Consider the following 20,120-nt stretch of genomic DNA (forward strand, 5'->3'; position numbering starts at 1 on the left):
TATAAATGTCAATACTTAGTTATAGTATTACAACGGAAAGTAATTAATTAATTAGTTATTATTGTATAGAAAATATTTAATTATTATTGTATAAGTTTATATAAATTTGTCTATTTTTAATTGATTAATATGTTAGGCGATTGTTAATTTTTTTATAACATGCTAACACAATAATTATTGTTATTCTTCTATACATCTTTTCTAAAAAAAAAAAAAAAAACTGATAGATTCCGATTTTTCATAAGAAATTAGGACTTATTACTGACAAAATATTATCATTAAAATAACAATTTGAAAACACCAATTTTATTACGTATTCAAAATAAACGATTTCATTACAATGTCATTACAACTTCAACAAAGACCCTACTGAATTAACATAAATAAATAAAAATATTTGCAAAAATTAATTTTTAGTAAAAAACTATCAGTGGATGGTTACACGTGATCCTAAAAGCTCTAGAAAATAATTTTACGATTTTATTGTTGTTTTCTTTTTTTCGGGATGGGTTAGATATTCCACTTTTTGCTTTACTGACTTTTTATGAAAAAGGATTTTTTTCATTTTATTTATCACTGTTACCTCAGGACCCAACCATCGCGCAGGAAATTAAAGAGGGGTTTTAGAAATTTGCTACAAATTAAATTTGTTTTGAAAAAAAAAAAGTATATTACACACCTTGGCGAAGCCCGAGGCGAAGCAGTTGGGGACTAACATGAGATCTGAGATATTATTTACTTGCTCCCGTGGTGTGTATGCAATTTTTCTGCCAGCGGAGGTGGGAAACGACAACTTCGTTTTTCCCAGTGTTTCTCGTTAATTTTTAAAAAATTTCAAAAGAAGAAATAGTAGTTCAATTTTTTGTTCAATCAGTTTAAAAATGCAAATTTCGAGTAAACCATAAGGACAAACAATTATTTTTAACCCCGAGTACCTTATTTTTAGTACACAATTTATTGAATCTTAATATAACACTTTCAATCCCTCATCTTCATGAACGCATAAATACGAAGAATTTGAAATCAAAAATCCCACGTTCTACGCCAATAGATAATAATAGAATGTCAACATAGGAACGGTTGGTCAATGATGGCACGGGTCCTATGATAGCCCACATTTGTGTGGGCATGCGTAAAAACTATCACAGACAAAAAGACAACCCTCCTAGACACAAATACGCCACTATTTTAACGTAAGGTTTTAGTTTTCAGTGCGATACCAGAATGAGTGCATATTTTATAAATTCAAATGTGAAATGTAATCAAAGGAAAATAGCTAAAATAGTTTAAATTTTTATTATTAGCAGTATATTTTCATACCAAAACGTTTGGACATTGAATGAAAGGAAAGTTTCTATTTTTTATTCGAAAATTTTTTACCAGGAACTTATTACAATTTAGTATGATTCCCCTTGTATTTGATTGTCCTTCAAGTAATCAAACAAGTCCCACAAAATATTATGACTGAAAATAAATGACTGATTAAACTACTTTTTCCTTAAATTTTTTTTTATAAAATAAATATGATAGATCTATCTTATCATGCGTGATATTTTTTATTTAAGAAACAAATTTATGCTTGATAGCAAATTTTGTGCTATATAGCAAATTTTGGTAGACTTAAAGTGGCCCACAGACAATTTTTTAATTTTAATGATTAAATTCTTATCAAAACTGTAAATGGACATAGTTTTTTTTCCAGGCGCGATCAATATTTTACAAACCGAAAAACAAAAAAAAAACAAAAATTAGACGAATTTTTGCATGCGAGTATTCTGATTTTGTTTTTGATTCATTGGAGAAATTCAGTTTTCTTTGTTTATTTGGTTTTTTTGTTATTTTATTGAAAAACAAAAATGACAAAAATCCTACGACCCCCCCCCCTAAAAAAATTTCTAGATACGCGCTTGTTTCTTTCTATATGTAACGAGCCTCTTTGGGAAACTAGATTCTTAAGATAACGCCATCATCTATGTTTTTAAATTTAATTTTTTTTTTTTTAATTTTTTTAAGAACCACTTAAACATGACAAGTTTATAAAATTTGTAATCCCAGTGAATAAGTTACTATTTTACACATGGTAATTTAAAAAAAAAATTATAATATTTATGGTGTTTTGAAGTTAAGTGGGTCTCATATGGTTCCAGTAACTTACTTAATTTTTCCAAAATAGCATTTTGTGTTAGTTATTAATTAACATTAATTTTTCCAACTTTAGAACCGCTTAGCTCCCAAATGAAGCAAAATGTTACTAATGCAAGTTTAGCTTAATCGACTTATTTTGAGCTCTACTTTATCAGATAGAGCTCTGTGCAGACCTTTGTAGCACTCTGTCTATTATTGTTAGGGTTTCGGTAGTGCATAAGTAAAAGATAAAATAATTTAAAAGACTAGATTAGTACGTTGATTGTTACAGATAATATGGTCAATGGAATTTTCTTAAGAGTAAATTTTTCCCATACATACCACGGTTTATGAAGTATTGTTGCCTAATTAGGGAAAATCACTCATAGAAGAAATAACACACAAATGCCATTTATTTCATCACTTTAAATGTATTTAATGGAAAATCAAGTGCCGCTTGTTATAATTTATAAGAAAATATTTTTCATGCTTTTAACTAATGAGTATTAATTTTAAGAAAATTATCCTTATTACATAAAAAAGCATACCTTTAACAAGTGAAATTTTCAAAATTTAAAAGCCCCAAAATTGTCTAAACTCGCACTTGAAACATATCTAAGAACACTCTCGATTTAATCAAATTTGTCTTCTTCTAGAAAAGCCTCTTCCAAACTGATCTTCCGATTTTGAAGATCAACCCAATTTTTTAGTTTTTTCGGGTACAGAATCCTAAGCTCGCACTTGAATTACGTTAAAAATTTCCCCATTTAATTACCTTTTAAATGAAACAAAATTAAAATCGGTTCATAAGTTTAGGCGCTACGATGCCACAGACAGACAGACAGACAGACATACACACATAGCGGTCAAACTTATTTTTCTAGTTCGGGGGTTAAAACACTTCAATATAGGATTTGTATGTTAAAAATGAAAACTTCAACAACCCAAATCTAAAAGCTCAGCACCGGAAGGTTTATTAAAAATTTATCTGCTTATAAAGGGCATTAATTAGAATACATATACACGATTTAAAAATGATTCTCAGAAAACGTGATTTTTTTGAGAACGTCCTTAAATTGATAAACAATAAATATAAAATAATATAGTAGTACTTACTTTTCCAATTTTGATAAATCCTTAGGAACGTAATTTAATTGATTATCACACAAATCTAATTTCATTAATAATTTACATTCAAACAAGCACGTTGGAAATGTTCGTATAGAATTAGCTGTTAAACGTAAACTACGTAACGTATTATTCACATATAATGTTAATGGTTTTAATGCAACATCTTCTGATAACTTATTATATGCTAAATCAATTTCTTCCACTTGTTTTGTTGTTGTTGTAGTTGTATTATCGCCGTTCACAAGAATATCTTTATTATTATTTTTATTATTACAAGAATTAGTTTGTATAATTGTTGATGAAGATGGTATTGTACTTTTACCACTACCAAGTGTTATAGAAGAAGAATTATTGTTACTACCATTAATTGTGGTGATGACCATTGGTAGTGGTGGCGGTGATGGTATTCTATTATTATGTTTTATTTCAGACATTATAGTAGATGAATCATTATCATCTTCTGTTGCAATACTTGTGGCGATTGTAATTAACGAATGCCACATTGAATCAGGTATTTGTTCAAGTGCAGATCCGCTTAAATCGATACGGATACTATCTTTTTTTTTCTTTAAACATTCTTCTTCATTTTCCTCTTTGTTGTTCTTTACATTAATATTGTTGTCTTCTTCTTTGTCTAATTCATTGTTCATGTGATCCGTACTACGTTCATTGCGTGCAATCACTGTGATTACTGAGCTGGATGTCGCCTATTAATAGAAATGAAATTGATATTAATTAATTATGTTTTTTTTTTCGGCTAATAATAATTTATACAGGTGCAAAGTATTTAAAAAGTTTAATAACAAAGTTTTCCATATTGTTTGTAATATAAGAGATAGTTTTCCTAATCAATTTGTTTTTCAGCTATTACTCCTTGAGAGTATTTTCGACTTGATTTTAGAAATGTTTGGTTTTTAAACACGAATATATACGTTTTTATACATGATGTACCATAAGTCACCCCGAATCTTTGGTGAATGAATTAACGAAATAGGACGTTGTAAAACGTGGTTTCCAATTTCGAGAATTTCTTGATTAAACCATAATTAGTGAAGACATATCGTAGACACGTTGAATCAAAAAACTTCTAAGGAATTTTCGACTTATTAATTAAGTGTCCAGAGATTTGGAATTACTTATGATATACCATTTTAATTCAGATAGATTGCCCCAAGATAGAAATGACCTATGTGTGTCGGGTGGGTCGTATTGGAGTGATCACTCATAGATATTTTTAAATGGATGAAGCGGAAGTTTTTACTGATGATATTTAATGGGAATAGACAGGTCCGGATTTACACAGAGCATCGCCCATGGGCAACGGAAATAAATGCCGACCTAAGTTTCTTCAGCTGGTTTCAATACAATAAAATACATAATTTACAATTTGAACTGAAGCGAAAAATTTTACGCAAATAAATCTTTTTTATCGATCAATGACTAAGAATTCGTGTCACTATTTCAGAAATCGTACGAATTAGGATTTAAAAATTATACGTTTGGTTTCTTTCAAAGCTCATTTATTAAAACGTGCTAAAGCATAAAATTTATAAGATAATAGTTTTCAAAATATTAAAGTGGCCAGCTAGCTTAAAACTTAAGCTAGCATATTCACTATTCGAAATATAACTATTTTTACTCGTAGTTACTTTTCTAGAGCCACTAATAACCCATTTATTTAAGTATTCAAGTTCGTATTTGCGAATTTTAATAAAAGTAATTCTTCTTCTTAAGTAATATAAAATTACTTTAATTCTGAAATAGAATTACGTTAATAAAAGTATACATTTAATAGTTAAAACTAAAAATAAAAATGTATTATATTATAAAAATATATATTCAACAGTTGAAGGAGAAATATTTCATGGTTTCGTAAATATTGGATGGTTCGTGCAGAAAAGTTATTTACTCAATAAAAATATTTTTAATTATTAGTTTTATTAAGTACCTGCTGTTTATTTCTTTGACCAATCGTGAGGTCAGTTATATTTCATTTGGTATACATTTTATTTAGAAATTGATTCATATATAGACGGATTTATGGGTCCTTACTAACTTTTTGCCAAAACTTTCTTTGACTGTTTCGTATAAATGTGAATGAATTTACATGATCTTGATATAGTTAAAATAAGCAGCAAATTTTAAATCCCACAGGATTTGAGCGACTAATTCTGATTTAAATAATTTCTTTCAATTCTTTAATTTTTCCAAGTGATCCATTTTCTATTGTCCGATTGAGGAACAAAAACGCCAGTGTTCTTCCTAATACTATGCAACTCAGAGACTATCCTATATCCAAACATTAATTACCATAGAATAGTTAATCGTTAAGATTTGAAAGTTCAAGAATTTCAACTATTATATGGGATTAGTCATGGTCTCTTATGCATTTTTCGCGATAGTTTAAATTTTTTATTGAAACTGATTCCAATGACTGCAAATTTCGAGTAAACTATATGGATAATCGATCGACAAATTCATAAAATGTAAACATGTCCTATCCCAGATAACGGCCAAATACTTTCTTGCTATCAAAAGACTAACACACTTAGGTCCTCCAAGGTGGTAAACACATATATGGTATCACAATGGGCTCTATAGCCTAAGTGTGTCCTTCGTGGACAGCCAATATAACCTAACCTAACCTAACCTAAGTCCTCCATTCTTTAAGTTGAGATTAGTCTTAGGCATAATTAGTTTACTTTTAGGATCGATCAATTTAGTTCTCTACTTATGGTGAACTTGCTCGTTGTCTTAGTTTGTTTAACAGAAATATGGTTTAAAAGTTGTTTTAAAATCAACTATCTAAAGCTGATCACTTGTTTGAACAAATTCTTTTATTATTTCAGCCCTGACATAAAATGTACCAAATATTTAAAAATACTTAAATATTTAAAAACAAATAAAAAATTTATTATCCGTTTTTATAATAATGAACAACAATGAATTAGGATATTCAAGTGTTTTTTTTCATTCTGTCTCCGAAAAGTATCATCTATGTAGTGAATCTGTAAATTCTTTTCAACTTTAAACGAATACCGTGAAAGAAAGTAACTTAATGGCAATAGAAATCGATTTAATCCTCCTTATAACAAGCTTTAGCTACGAATTCAATGGAGGTTATTAAAAACAATTCAAACGTTAAGATTTGAAAGTACAAGAATTTCAACTATTATATGGGATTAGCCATGGTCTCTTATGCTATTTTCGCGATAGTTTAAATTTTTTATTAAAACTGATTCCAATGATTGCAAATTTCGAGTAAACTATGTGGATAATCGATTCTTACGAAATGCGGGGCATCTGTAATCTAAAAATCCTACGTTCTAAGTCAATGAATTGATGATAAACTAAATTTGTAAGTGGATTTTTTGTCTTATAAAACAATGTCAACATACCCAATTTCAGCATATATTCCCCAATATATTCGGCAAGAAAGGAAGTTTAATAACAAAGAAATACTTATATTGATTATGATATACTGTAATAAATATTCAAACAATGCATACAAGGTTCTACATTTTACACTTGTCTTTAAATAATTATTATTATTATGAATTTTTAAATTTTAAATACTTTTGATTGCAATTCATCAAAAAAAAAAACATCATAACAGATCGTTTTTGTTTTTTGTGAGACAACTCAACCGTATCATAAAAAACCACAGTCAATGTTTTTAAAAGTTAAGTACATCACGTAATCATCTTTTATGGAATAATCTTCTTTTTGTATTATCCAATGCACGCGTCTAATATTCTTTTCGTACCCTAGACTAAACACTATCTACTCTGACTCACTGAGTGTAAACAGAAAAGGAGGTCTTATAACAATGTATTAGCAGTATCCTTCTCTACATAAACTCAGTGTAAGAATGACCACTATGACTGTCACTGTTATGAACTGTACAAAGATTAAAACAAATTGTATACTAATAATAATAAAGGGTCCAGATATATGCTACCGAAACGGCAGTTTTACGTCTTACTAAAATGAATTTATCAAAGCTCAAAATTGTTATATAGATTGTAAATTTCCTATAAATAACAGTTATCACAGTCAGTCAGTTAAACGTTAGAACAGGACTGGTCAGTCAGCCCTTATTTATGAACTTTAACCAATTGAACCACTATGGTTGGCACTGTCACACTAGATTTGGCACATATAACTTAGACAACAAAGTATATGCCTCAATATATTTAAATTATCTCACTTAGATAAAACCTAATGTTTACCATAATAAGCTTTAAGGACATACATTCATGAAACTTAATACAAAAGTTTAAATGATTTTGGATGATTTTAAGTAAAACAAGTGAAAACAAACAATTGACTGAGTTAATTGTTGAAATACCATGTATAGACAGTGTTGATTACGCAATCGTTAAGTATTTTACGTCATATAACTAATGAAAGGTAGCCATTCTTAGATAGCCACAAAGAACTGATATTCCCATATACATACTAAAAATTTACAACACACATAGCAAAACAGAACGAACGAGCGTCCTTAATATATATTTACTATGGATTTTGGAATACTTTAACCGTTGCTCCTATAACAATAAATACGTAGTTCGTGATAAATTAAATTATTTTTAAATTATACTATAATAAATTATTTAAATTTTCGAACGCATCCACACCAATAAATTTCTTGTCCATCGATTTAATACTAAGAACATGTTGTATAAATCCAATCTTTATTTTTAATGAATAAAAAAACAAAATGGAAAATAAAGTAATTAAATGATTCAATTAGATGTACAAATTAGACAAAAATAACAAAAAAGTAATTCATCATTATGTTTTAAGTGGGATAATTGCTGTTATTTACATTCTAATGTTAATAATAAATTAATAATAACTATTATTTTATTTGCTTACGATATTTCGATACTCAATATGTTAAGGACGTATTCATGAGTTTTGTTAATAGACAAATAAAAAATAAATAATAATAATATAAAAGTTTAAATGTTGAGTTTTAAGTTTAAACAGTGGCAAAAACCATGATTTAATGTGGACAAAATGGAAAATATAAATCGATATTTCTCAAAAATAATATCGATAACTATACTTGAAACTTCAGTTAACCATCAGTTAATAATGATTTAAACTTTTAAACAATTTCAAAAAAATGTTCAATATTGGTGAATGGATAAAAAACTTAAAAATGGTCGACGCATGATAATAATTTAAAGATTCATCGTGTACATGAAAAATATATCTAATTATACTTCAATTTTCTTTTATAAACGCCGATTTGGCTTATTAGCAAACTTGCTCTTACGAATACCAGAATACGAAAATCAGCTTAAATATTAAAGGACTCCGCAATATTAGATAAGAAAATGGCTTTCAGTGAAACTTTTGCTAACCCACCCTTCAATGTTCTTTGGATCATTCTGATCGAAAGCTCACAAGGCCACTAAATTTTTTAACTGGCAGCTTTCAAGCTACGGGTTATATAACTATAGTGTATGACCGTGTTTCTGACCGCAAGAGCTTTTGCTCAGATCGATCTGAAAAACATTTTGGGAGCTGTTTGAAAAAGATTCACAAAAAGCCATTTTCCTAGTCATATAGGTATTGCAACTATCATATATATGTAGTTTTATCGCTCGCAGCTCGAAACTACTGATTAAAAAGTTTTGTGGCCTTTAGATTTTTTGATCAAATCGATCCGAAGAACACTATGGAGATGGCTAGAAAAGTTTCATAGAAAGCCATTTTTCTAGTCATGTACTATAATATATTCGTAGTTTTGATCACACGTAGATCGAAAACTACTCGCTTAAATTTTTGTGGTCGTGAGATCTTTTGATCAGAATGATCCAAAGAACACTTTAGAGTGTTCTTTAGAAAAAGTTTCCCAGAAAGCTATTTTCCTATTTAATATTTCGAGGCCCTTTTATTCTGAATCCGATCGGACTAAAATTATGGCTGGTAAAGCGCGCACAGTCGAATATCCATACAACTAAATAAATAAAATATATAAAAATATATAATAAAACAATTATACAAAACATTAATTAGAATAAAAACTATGTTAAGAAGGTATAAAAAACAATTATTGCATCCAAACCCTTATTACATTCAAGAATCAACAGTAATAAATAATAGTTTAAAAAACTAAAAAAACACGCTTTTGTAACAAGCTGAACTATAAGGTAGAAAATAATTTCTTTAAATTTGAAAAAAAAATTTCATCGTAAAAAAGCGTGGGTTACTAAATTTCAATTATTGTAAATATTTTATAGACAGATGTTGTTAAAAGTAAAGTCATTTTAAAATATCTTAAAAAGCACCCCACGCTAAAATGTTTTTTTTGAATTTAACCAATTATTTTCTACCTTTTAGTTCAGCATGTTACAAAAGCGGGTTTTTTAGTTTTTTAAAACTATTATTTATTTTGTGTTTTTCAATTTTTTAAACTATTATTTATTCATCAAAAATTCATTATAAATATGGTGGGAGCGCAAGTAAATGTATATATTTTCAGATATGGAAATCGTTAATCCTGAAAATCCCGATCAGGATAATCAAATAATACTTATAAAATTAGTGTATTGTCATCGGTCCTTGATAAGTTTGCCAAATTTCGAGTTAATCCGACGTTTTGAAGGGGGTAAAAATCATGTTCAAAGAGCCCGTTACATACATACTGAGTAGATGTGAGGCATTTTCTCTCATAGGACATACATATGGCAGACCATTTCCGAGATAGAGTTGAAGGGGGAAGTCAAATTTATAAAAATTGAGCAAAATTTTTACCATTACCAAATAAGCGCCATAATGATCGAACAAACATTATATAATACTGGTAGACTTTCCTTCCTCTCTCTGTTCCCAAACGACCGAAAAAAGGTAACAATTTAATTGATATTGGTCGGGAAGGGGGGAGGTAGATATGTCTGCTAGCATTACGTAATATTTATGCGGTGGTTAGAGAACTTATTTGGCAAGGAGTCTGCCTTTTTTAAAGTTTTACTAATTTTATTTCCCCCTTCCCCTTTATTTCGAAAATAGTCGCTTTGTCATATATATGTCCTATGAGAGAAAATACTTCACATGGACTCAGGAACTCATTTACCATGGATTTTTTACTCTGCCATATCCTATAATAAATCACTTTCTCGGATTTTGGCTTTTATAATAGGTAAAAAAATGTAAGTATTTTTTAGACAGATTCGAAAACTTACAAAACAACAAAAAAGTATTTGGGATAAAGTTGGAGTAAAGGAGTTTTAACTTATCAGTGCGGAATTAACAAAAGAAAACAACCTACATTATCCGCAATATCATATGGCGGTTCTAACGAATCAATATCAGACGGCGATTCATAATCTAAACAATCCACACTAGCCGTACGAATACTGAAATCTTTTAATGATTTCATTGTTTGCCATGACGTCAAACTAGATTGAAACATGGCCACCATAATATAATAACAATGAACAAGTTAATTACAACAAAGAACTGGACATTTCATTTTCAATATTCACAACCATAACACAAAATCACAACTTTTTCAATAAAAAGAATGTCACACTTTTCAATATTAAAATCAACAACAATAAATCACTCAGCAAATTGTTTATTTTCACTTTTTCTTTCTTGAAAAGTACAAATAACTTTTGATCTTAGCAAATATTAAAAAACGAACTTTAAACTACAAACATGTATCCTTTTTTTTAATTTGAAATGAATGAAATCAATAAAAGTCAAAAGAATTGATAGCTTTTTTTAAATAAATTTGTGTTTTCTATACAAAATACAAAATGAAACTGATTATGATTGTTACAGTAAGATATTTTGTCACAAGAAGAATGTTTGTCATTTTAATTCTTTAAAAGTATTGTCGTAGAATAATTTTTTAAAGCAAAGTTCCTTCACTGAAATTGTCATGCTCATGATATAATAATGAACAAACAAACCCAACCGTGTCAAAAATAAATCAAAAACTGTATAAGTATAATGTTATTTTACCTATATCTTGTAAAACTTTACAAGTAATTTTATATTTTTGGTGTAATGAAAAAAAATATGATTTTTATTTTTACCTTCAAAAATAAGACTCAAGATAATTACATTTAATTGAAAATTAATCTTTAAAGGTTGTAAGAATGGTGAAGTATAAACACTAAACAGGCAAAAAAAATATATAACCTTGGAACATAGTCGCGTGATCAAATTTAATTCCGCTTTTTTATAATTGTAAGACGGGAACTGAGACTGTATCCTGTCATGGTATTCCATTTTCTCAAAATTTGGTAAGTTTTGACTTAAAAGTGGAAAAAATGTTTTAGATTTTCACATGATTAATGTGGTTTCCATGTTTTATTTTTCGAAAAAATTGCGTTTTTGGCGACTCCATCTATTTTCTGAGCTTATTCTATAGTAGATAGGTAAGGTTAGGTTTGGTTATATTGGCTGTCCGCGAAGGACATACTTAGGCTATAAAGCCCATTGTGATACCATATATGTGTTTTACCACCTTTCCGCTGATAATTTCATTTATCAGCTCCTCAATTTCAGAGACTGAGTATACCTCCTTCATGCATATACCATGCACTACACCAGCCCATCACAACTATTAATTAAAATAATTTTGTTGCGACGCCGGGAATTGAACCCGCTACCCAATAAGGGCGACTTCTATAGTAAATAGTATTAAATTAAATTTTATTCATTATTTTTAAACAATACAAATATTTTACAGAACCTGTCATAAAAAAGGATAGGGAAAATGCAAGGAAGGAGTACTTTTCAGTGAAACTATGAAAGTGGGCACCATGAAACCACGAAGAATATTGGCATAATATTTGCAAATGGTCAAGTAAAAACAATGACAAAAACCAATATTTCTAATAGAATTGTTAAACTGAAAAAGTAATTCTAATCAGAAACATTTTCCTTAACCTGAGATAAAGGGAAAACGTAGGAAGAAAACTATCTTGGTTGATCGTTATATTTGGTATTCTTACATAATATAATAGTACTTAATGTACTTAGACTTAGGTACTTAAATAGTACTTAAGATCAACAGCTAGTCCATAACACAACGACAATAATATTCTCAAATTCTGAATAAATTTATTAAACAAAGGATAGAATTTTGCAATCTAGAACGCCGAATGCCCATCCGTAAATATAGTTGTGAAACTGTGGAACGGGAATCAAAGCATTAGATGAAGCAACCAAAATACAAATTAGAAAAATTTACACAAAAACAAGTGAAAACAAACAATTGACTGAGTTAATTGTTGAAATACCATGTATAGACAGTGTTGATTACTCTGTCACATTACACATATATACATGTCACACATATATAACTGATATACCCATATAATACATACTATACAATTTGCGAATAATTTGCACTCTCACGGGTAGACAGTGATGTTTACGAAAAAATGTTTCAAACAAAAGTTGTTTATTGTTTTATAAGGAACATTTTTTACATTTAAACTTTTGTTCTATCTCTAACGGTTTATAAAATGGGTCCTACAGACCCAAGACCCAGTTGACCTATGTTGCTCATTTACGAACTCTACCTCACTCATACGTCCTAAGCACGCTATAGAAATTTCAGCGTGATATCTCTTTTTGAGTAATCGTGATGACAGGCGACAGACAGACAGACAACAGGAAATGGATTAATTATCAATATTTTTAAGCGTTTCAAACTTGGGACTAAATTGAGTATACCTTGGTATATTTCATATACATGGTATAATAATTAGCAATTCCAAAGTCACAGTCGTCGTATATGGAAAAAAAATCTGTTTTTAACATGTTTTAAAAACGAAAGTTGGGAGAATGATAAAATTTTTAACGAAACAATATGCAAGGTCTTAGAAGAAGTCTGTTTCAATTTTCGAATGGATCATAATGTCATTTTCAAGAAAAATAAACGAGCATTCGAGAGATCTTAAAAGTTTGTATTAAAAAAATTTTTTTAATTTTAGTACGCTTCTAAACTTTATATAAAATTAAGTGATAACATTCCTCACTCTTTCCATCCTCCGTGCAAAGCGGATAAGGCGTGATAAAAATTTTTGGTAATAGATTCCAAAACTAGAAAGTTCAAGTTTACAAATGAGCTATAGTTTCTCCGAATTCGATGATTATTTGCAGAAATACAGTTGTTTGAAATTTTGATAAAATTTTGGGCAAAAAAAAAAAGTTACTTTAATATTTGGTTCAGTAGTAAATTTGTGTAACTAACTAAATAATTATGCAACAATAACTAATTAGGTATAATCAAATGCATCTATTAAAAAAATTGTATTTTGATTTATTTTAAGTCATTTGAAATTGTTTGAATGATGATTATGACCGATATATCAAATTAACCGTTACTTGATTAATATGAATAATATTATATTCAAATACTTATATGAATTTAAAATTTTAATCCATTGTTCAATTATTTTGATTGTCATTTTGATAAATTGAAGATTAAGAGAACGGAATCTAATAATTTAAATTATTTTAAATGAATTGTTTATCAATGATTATCTTAAACGTTATATTATTACTTCTGTATGTACATAAAATATAAAGTTCTGTACCTTGGGGACAATGTTCGATCACCCTTCAGTTTTTTAACAAAATTTCTACCTTTGTAACAAGAGAAGAAAGGGCCAATCTAAGATGGAGGGAGGAACGTACTTGTGGCACTACAAGACAGATATGGTCTGAGTAAAATCGCAGGCGTTCCTAAGATCTTATATCACACTTCTATGGGCCTCTGTTCGCAAAGTTGTTGCGGCTATTACAGGACACTGTTTGGGAGGCAGGCATACTGAACGCTTGGGCCTGGCAGTGTATCACGAATACTGCAGAAGCTGTCACAGTGGTGAGGAGGAGGAGACAATGTCTCATCTTCTCTGTCATTGCCCAGCTCTTTTCATGAGGAGATGGACTTACTTGAGCCAGCCTCTCTTTGACGACCTCTCCGACCTAAAGTCGACGTCAAAGCTCTCATGCTGTTCTTAAGCACCTACAAATGGTTCATGGAGTAGTGGCCGGGGATGGGCCAACCCTTTTTTCGGTATCACAACGGACCCTATCGTCTAAGTGTGTCCCACCCCAGAACAACCACTCTAACCTAACCTAACCTAACAAGAGAAGAAAGGCTACCAAGACAATGATTCACATCCTTTTGTTTTAAAGTAAATCTTTTTTGGTTCAATTTGTTGTTTCTGTTTGTTTACGATTTGTTTTTAACAATTAATTTTTATACAGTGTTGTCACATTATCACATTTTATAAGCGCGCTGATTAAAGCGTACAAAATTACATAAGACAAATTTTTTATGAATTAAAATATAAGCAATTACCATGTATTCGAAATTAATTAACTGCGAGTCAAGAACGTCTACCAGAACTCGCGATCCTAGCCATTGAGTGTAAAATCAGCTCTGAGACAGATTTTTATCAGCCAATTTTTCCGCAGAAAAGAAATCACGCCGTGTAAAGCTGTAGCGAGATTATTAGAAAGGTTTGCCGAGTTCTAGAGATTAACGAAATCTCGTGATTGCAGTTGTCCTGGTTATATGTTTTCTATATTTAATTTTATATCACACAAATTAAAATTATTAACTAGTAGATATACTAAAATAGATAATAGGCAGTGCTAATATATTAGAGGCTTTTTATTTTCCCACAAAAAATACCACCGATTATTATACTTGTGAGTTTCTTTTTAACAATTTATCTGAGAAGGGGCACCACTATCAAGTTCCTGTCAGGGTTAAAAAAACTTAGATCCAGATCTGACTATATGTTAACGAAACTTTGGTTTGGTTTATTTCATTACCCTTTGTCTCGCTTAGGAAGTGATCATGGAATCTGGGTTATAACAGACCACTGTTTTAAGCCTGATTATGACTGCTTGAGGTCAATAGTGATTTTCACAATACTGGGTATCCGATAAGTTTTGCAAAAACTATTTATAAATGTTTTTCCAAATAAAATTCAACCAAGTGTTGCAAGGTTCATCTCATGTACTCAATAACTCATCATGAGTTGCAAATCATCGGGCTTTCAGCTGAATCTTGTTGAATAAAAACAGCGATGCGTTAGCAGCATATAACTCAGAAGCATATGCAGCGATTGCTTCACAAACGCCTCAGTTACAGCCGCTTATAACATAACGATAGTGAGTCAAATCAAATTCTTCGATTTGAAGATTACTCGATGCAAATTAGCTCAATGTATTAGGTAATATTGACAGTTTCCTGTATACAGGGTCTTGATCAAACATGTCAGAAAGAGTACCGCAAAATGTGTATTGGGACCTTTTTCTTTAAGCATTTAATTCAAAATATTGGCCGAAAAAATGACCAGATGGTAAACTGTAGTAATCTTGATTTTCTACAACTTTACTTATTATAAAAATTTCAATTTTTTATAGGAATCTAGAAATTTTTTAAATTAAAAACGATAATTTACAAAATCTCAAGTAAAAGGCTCATTTGTGAGGTAGAAAAACGCTATAGGACTTTTTACCTTAGAATTCCATCTATTATCCAACATTTTTTGTGTTCACTACTTTTGGGACACTCTGTATATTACAACAACATAATAGATATGATAAAAAAAACTTACCCGTAGTAACCATGATTGCCATAAATTACGTTCCCATAATCGATCAAATCCCAAATAAATTTGTCGTAATGGTAAATGTACAACTTCCGATTTATTTGTACATGGTCCCGTTGATGGTGATAATTGTAAAACAAAGCGCCCATTACGATTTTCTGCAACGACTATTTGTGCATTACGCAAATCAATTTCTTCAGGTGTTCCATCCACATTTCCTTTAATAAAAGAAAAAATATTGTAGTAATGAAGAAAAGAATTCGTTTTTAAAATATAAAGATTGTTTTTTGCTGTTAGGCAACTTATAATACAATAAAGTTGTTTATGTTGTGTATATTATTTTTAAAATGCAAGTTTGTTAGAGAGATATTAATATAATAGTGCATGGTTGGTAGGACATACAAATGTAAGTTTTTATAACACTGTAAAAAGATATCCCATAAATTTTTCCAAAATATGTTTTTCCACTACACAATATACAATATATCCAATACAATACACTTAATTAACAACATTTAAAACACTGCTTTTGCTTAAAAACATAATTAAATTTCTTCAGTTCTTCAGATTTTTTAAATTATTTTTTATGGATTTTTAAATGATAAAAAGATAATTTGGAAAAACTGATTGGATTCCTTTTTACCGCATTTTCAAAATCGCACATTTCTCTGCCGCACTCTGTAAACTGTACAACTAGTATGCGAATTGTCAATTTACCTCTTACTTTGTGTACTACATCTGGCTACATTTACATCCTCTACATTATTTTCGTCATGTAAATTTGGCATAAGAGTGCGTAATTAGTTATTTGTTCCACGGAAAACAATGCGAAAATTTATCTTGAATGAGTAAAGAAAATGTTATGAACGTACGTCTGCGAAATTGCGTAGCACGTGCGTATCACGAGTTGGAAAATCGCAGAAGTACGTTAATAATGCGTTATCACACGTGTGTTGTACAAAACTTTATCTACGCGTCTAAAATGTGAAAATAAGGGATACTTAGTAGTAAAATTTGTCATGGCTTTGTCATGGCAGAAAATTATAAAATTTGTTATAGAAACTTGTTATTAGTTTGCATTTAGACAAGTGCGGTATTGAATTCATTACCCCACTAGGGCGGTAATGACCTATTTTTCCTACGTATACTGAGTGAGAAAAGTACTTCTTACCTCACGGACATAGATAAAATGATTTTATTTATAGGTAAATGTATAACTTAGTTGTAGTTGACATTGTAAAATTTAAAATTTTACAAAATGAAAAACAGAATCAAATTTTCGCCCTAAAATTACCAAGAACAAGATCTTAATACCTAATAATAAATCAAAAGCAAATGACAAAAAAGCAAATATGACAAAATTGTTCATTTTCACTTTAATAACAAATCATTACCGTTCTTATTATTATTAGCCTATATTTTCGATATATATATGTCACACATACTTAACTGACAATACCATATTAATACATACTATAAAATTTGCATCTAATGTGTGCCCTCGTGGGTAAACAGTGATGTTTGCAAAAAAATCTTTCAAACAAAAGTTGTTTTTTTTATAAGAAACATTTTTTACATTTAAACTTTTATTCTATCTTTAACGGTTTACAAGACCCAATTGACTTATGTGCGCTGTAAATAATTTCAGCTTGATCTTTTTTCGTTTTTGAGTTATCTTGTTCACAGACGGACGGGCGGGCGGACGAACAACCAAAAATGGACTAGTTAGATTATTCTATGAACGCCTATACCAAAATTTTTTTTCGTAGCATCAATATTTTTAAGCATTACAAACTTGAGACTAAAGTTAATATTCTATGTATATTTTATATATACATGGTATAATGACTTTTTTAGTTATTTTTCCAATATTAAAATTTTCCTAAAGAGTACAGTGGCGTTCAAAACGTTTTAAACCGTTTAGGAGTCCTTAGAAATCAAGAGATAGATAGGTAAGTATTTTCATTCAACACTTTCTATACAGGATATTTCATCAATTAACTCAGTCAATTGTTTATTTTCACTTAGTATGTATTAAATATTAAGATTTAAATGAATCAAAATTAGTTCTTACCTACGTACGTCCCTTAGTTCAGTCCCCCTATTTGAAAAAAAAAACTTTCACAAAAACAGATACCTACACACTTCGTTAATGTGGGGCATGGGTTCAAAATGTTATCAAAACCAAGAAAGCTGCACAAAATTTGTCCCGGAACAATATTTTTTGCTTTTTTGGGTAATTTAGGAAAACTATTGATTTTCGCTGATAACATTAAATGGGAAAGTTTAAGATAATTCAAAAACACGTATTTTGAGCCAGTTTGGGACTTGACACTGTATCTTTATCCGTTCTCTAGTTATAAGCAATTGAAGTTTTGAAATTGACAATTTTTTTTCTCGGAAACGCCGGGGGAGGAGGATAATAGTAGTATAAAAATTCAATTCTTTTTATGTACTATATTATTAAATGCCAGTAGAAATACAATAATATTTTGAAACTTACCTGGAAAAATAAATAATATTGGCCCTAAAATAGTCATTGGACGCAATTTCCATTGTGGAAATACTAAGCCCTTCAACACATACACCGAACCACATGTCTTAAATCCACTTAAATGTTTTAATGGTACAGCAGGTCCTAAATGAAAGTTAATTAAATGGCACAAATCTGGATCAACACCTAAACGTTTACGTCTTGTATGATCACTAAACCCCAACACTTTTAAAAATTCATTTTGTTCTTCTAATAATGTTGTATTTTCATTTAAACGTTCACTCTCACTACCACCAATTTGCTTATAAATTGTTAATTCATTTGGTAAACACAATAACGTCACTAAATCGTAAACAGTCGTATCTAAATCAATTTCCAATAAACTAGATATATTTGTTTCATCGCCATAATCTGGACCGGCAAATAAACGTATCCAACCAGAGAAATTTATATCATCATTTGTATGATAAACATCTAAATCAGAATTATGCCATTTAATTCCACGTGTTGATGCTAAACGTCTTGAACGACGATTTCTACGATTTAATGTATTCAAATTATTTTCATCAGTGTCTTTTTTATTATTATGACTTTTGTCGATCATTTTCATTTTATTGTTAATACTGATGCTGTGATTTTCTTCAAACATTCAAATTACACCTGGGTAAATAAAAAGCAATAAACATTGAGAAGACACAAAATTGATATTCTTATAATTTTATTTAATAATAATAAAACATTCTCACGTATGTTTCAAGTTTATTTATTCATAATATTTATTGGATTTTGTACAATTTTGTGATTGGAATATATAATAACTGTTTATGATATTAGCTTGTTATTATTACATATTATATTTTTTTACTATACAAAAACGATTTTAATAAACTTTTGTAACCAAGTGGGCAGCGTTGGATTTATATTAAGGGCAGGCGGAGCTAGCTCGCAGGGCGGCAAAACTCGAAGGTTGAACAAAAAAATTTCTCCGTGTTATCTAAAATACTTTCAAAAGTGTAATGGACTACAAGCCCATACTAAAAATTGGAAATGACCGACCAAGAATCATGCTGAAAAAGATGCTCCGATATGTAAAAGTAAGTTTGAGCACCCTGGCATCAATTTTGCGCGATACAGTTGAGTACAGGAAAGAATTGCACAGTCACAGGTACAAATGGGAAGTTACGGTGAAGTATTTTTGTATGGCTTTCTTCCGTCTGTTCAATACTTTTAGAAAAAAGGCGGAAAATCTAGTGCCGTACGAAAGCACCAGTAACGGAAATTGATTTACCGGTACCCAAAATGATTTATACGGAATTTTTGTAATTCGCTTCGAATACAAATTTAGTATCCAGCAACGACGTATATATTTGCTGGTGCAGGGGTGAAACACCAAGGAGTGTGACATTCAATTCTCACCTGTACTCACCTGCACCAAGCAAAACTGACGACATGGTGCTTTAACTTACTTTTATATATAGAAGCATCTTCTTCAACATGACTCCTGGTATGTCATTTCACCCGAAAAATTTTAGCCTGGGCTTTGGAAATAAATATCTTCCAATTTGTACACTTTCACGCGTAGTTCACAGAAAAAATGATAGAATGAAATTCACCATCCCATCTATAGAAACTTCTACATACAAACGAGCTTTACACAAAGTTTCCTAATACGTGCAAATAACATATAAATATCGAATATTTATCACATTAGCTGTAACGAACTGTAGCGCAGAACGTTCGTTTTCATGTTTGAAAAG

At 29.9% G+C, this 20,120-nt stretch overlaps 1 protein-coding gene across 1 annotated transcript; it reads right to left on the minus strand.

The window, feature by feature from the left end:
* Positions 1-3,236: 3,236 nt before the first annotated feature.
* LOC123293363 lies at positions 3,237-19,814 on the minus strand. The gene is made up of 4 exons (XM_044874194.1): positions 19,780-19,814; positions 18,373-18,899; positions 15,876-16,087; positions 3,237-3,962 (listed from the first exon to the last, which is right to left on the minus strand). Exons 1-4 carry the CDS (start codon positions 19,812-19,814, stop codon positions 3,237-3,239), a joined length of 1,500 nt encoding a protein of 499 aa, XP_044730129.1.
* Between the last annotated feature and the right edge of the window lie 306 nt (positions 19,815-20,120).

The sequence above is a fragment of the Chrysoperla carnea genome, chromosome 1 (genome assembly GCF_905475395.1).
Source record: "Chrysoperla carnea chromosome 1, inChrCarn1.1, whole genome shotgun sequence".
NCBI lineage: Eukaryota > Metazoa > Arthropoda > Insecta > Neuroptera > Chrysopidae > Chrysoperla > Chrysoperla carnea.

Bases quoted from the DNA above. Each gene is read 5' to 3' on its own strand.
- LOC123293363 (XM_044874194.1), bottom strand. From the start codon at position 19,814: ATGTCGTCAGTTTTGCTTGGTGCAGGTGAGTACAG. The intron at 16,088-18,372 runs GTAAGTTTCAAA...CTTTTATTAAAG, and splicing joins AATATTATTTATTTTTCCAG to GAAATGTGGATGGAACACCT. The intron at 3,963-15,875 runs GTAAGTTTTTTT...TTCTATTAATAG, and splicing joins GGCAATCATGGTTACTACGG to GCGACATCCAGCTCAGTAAT.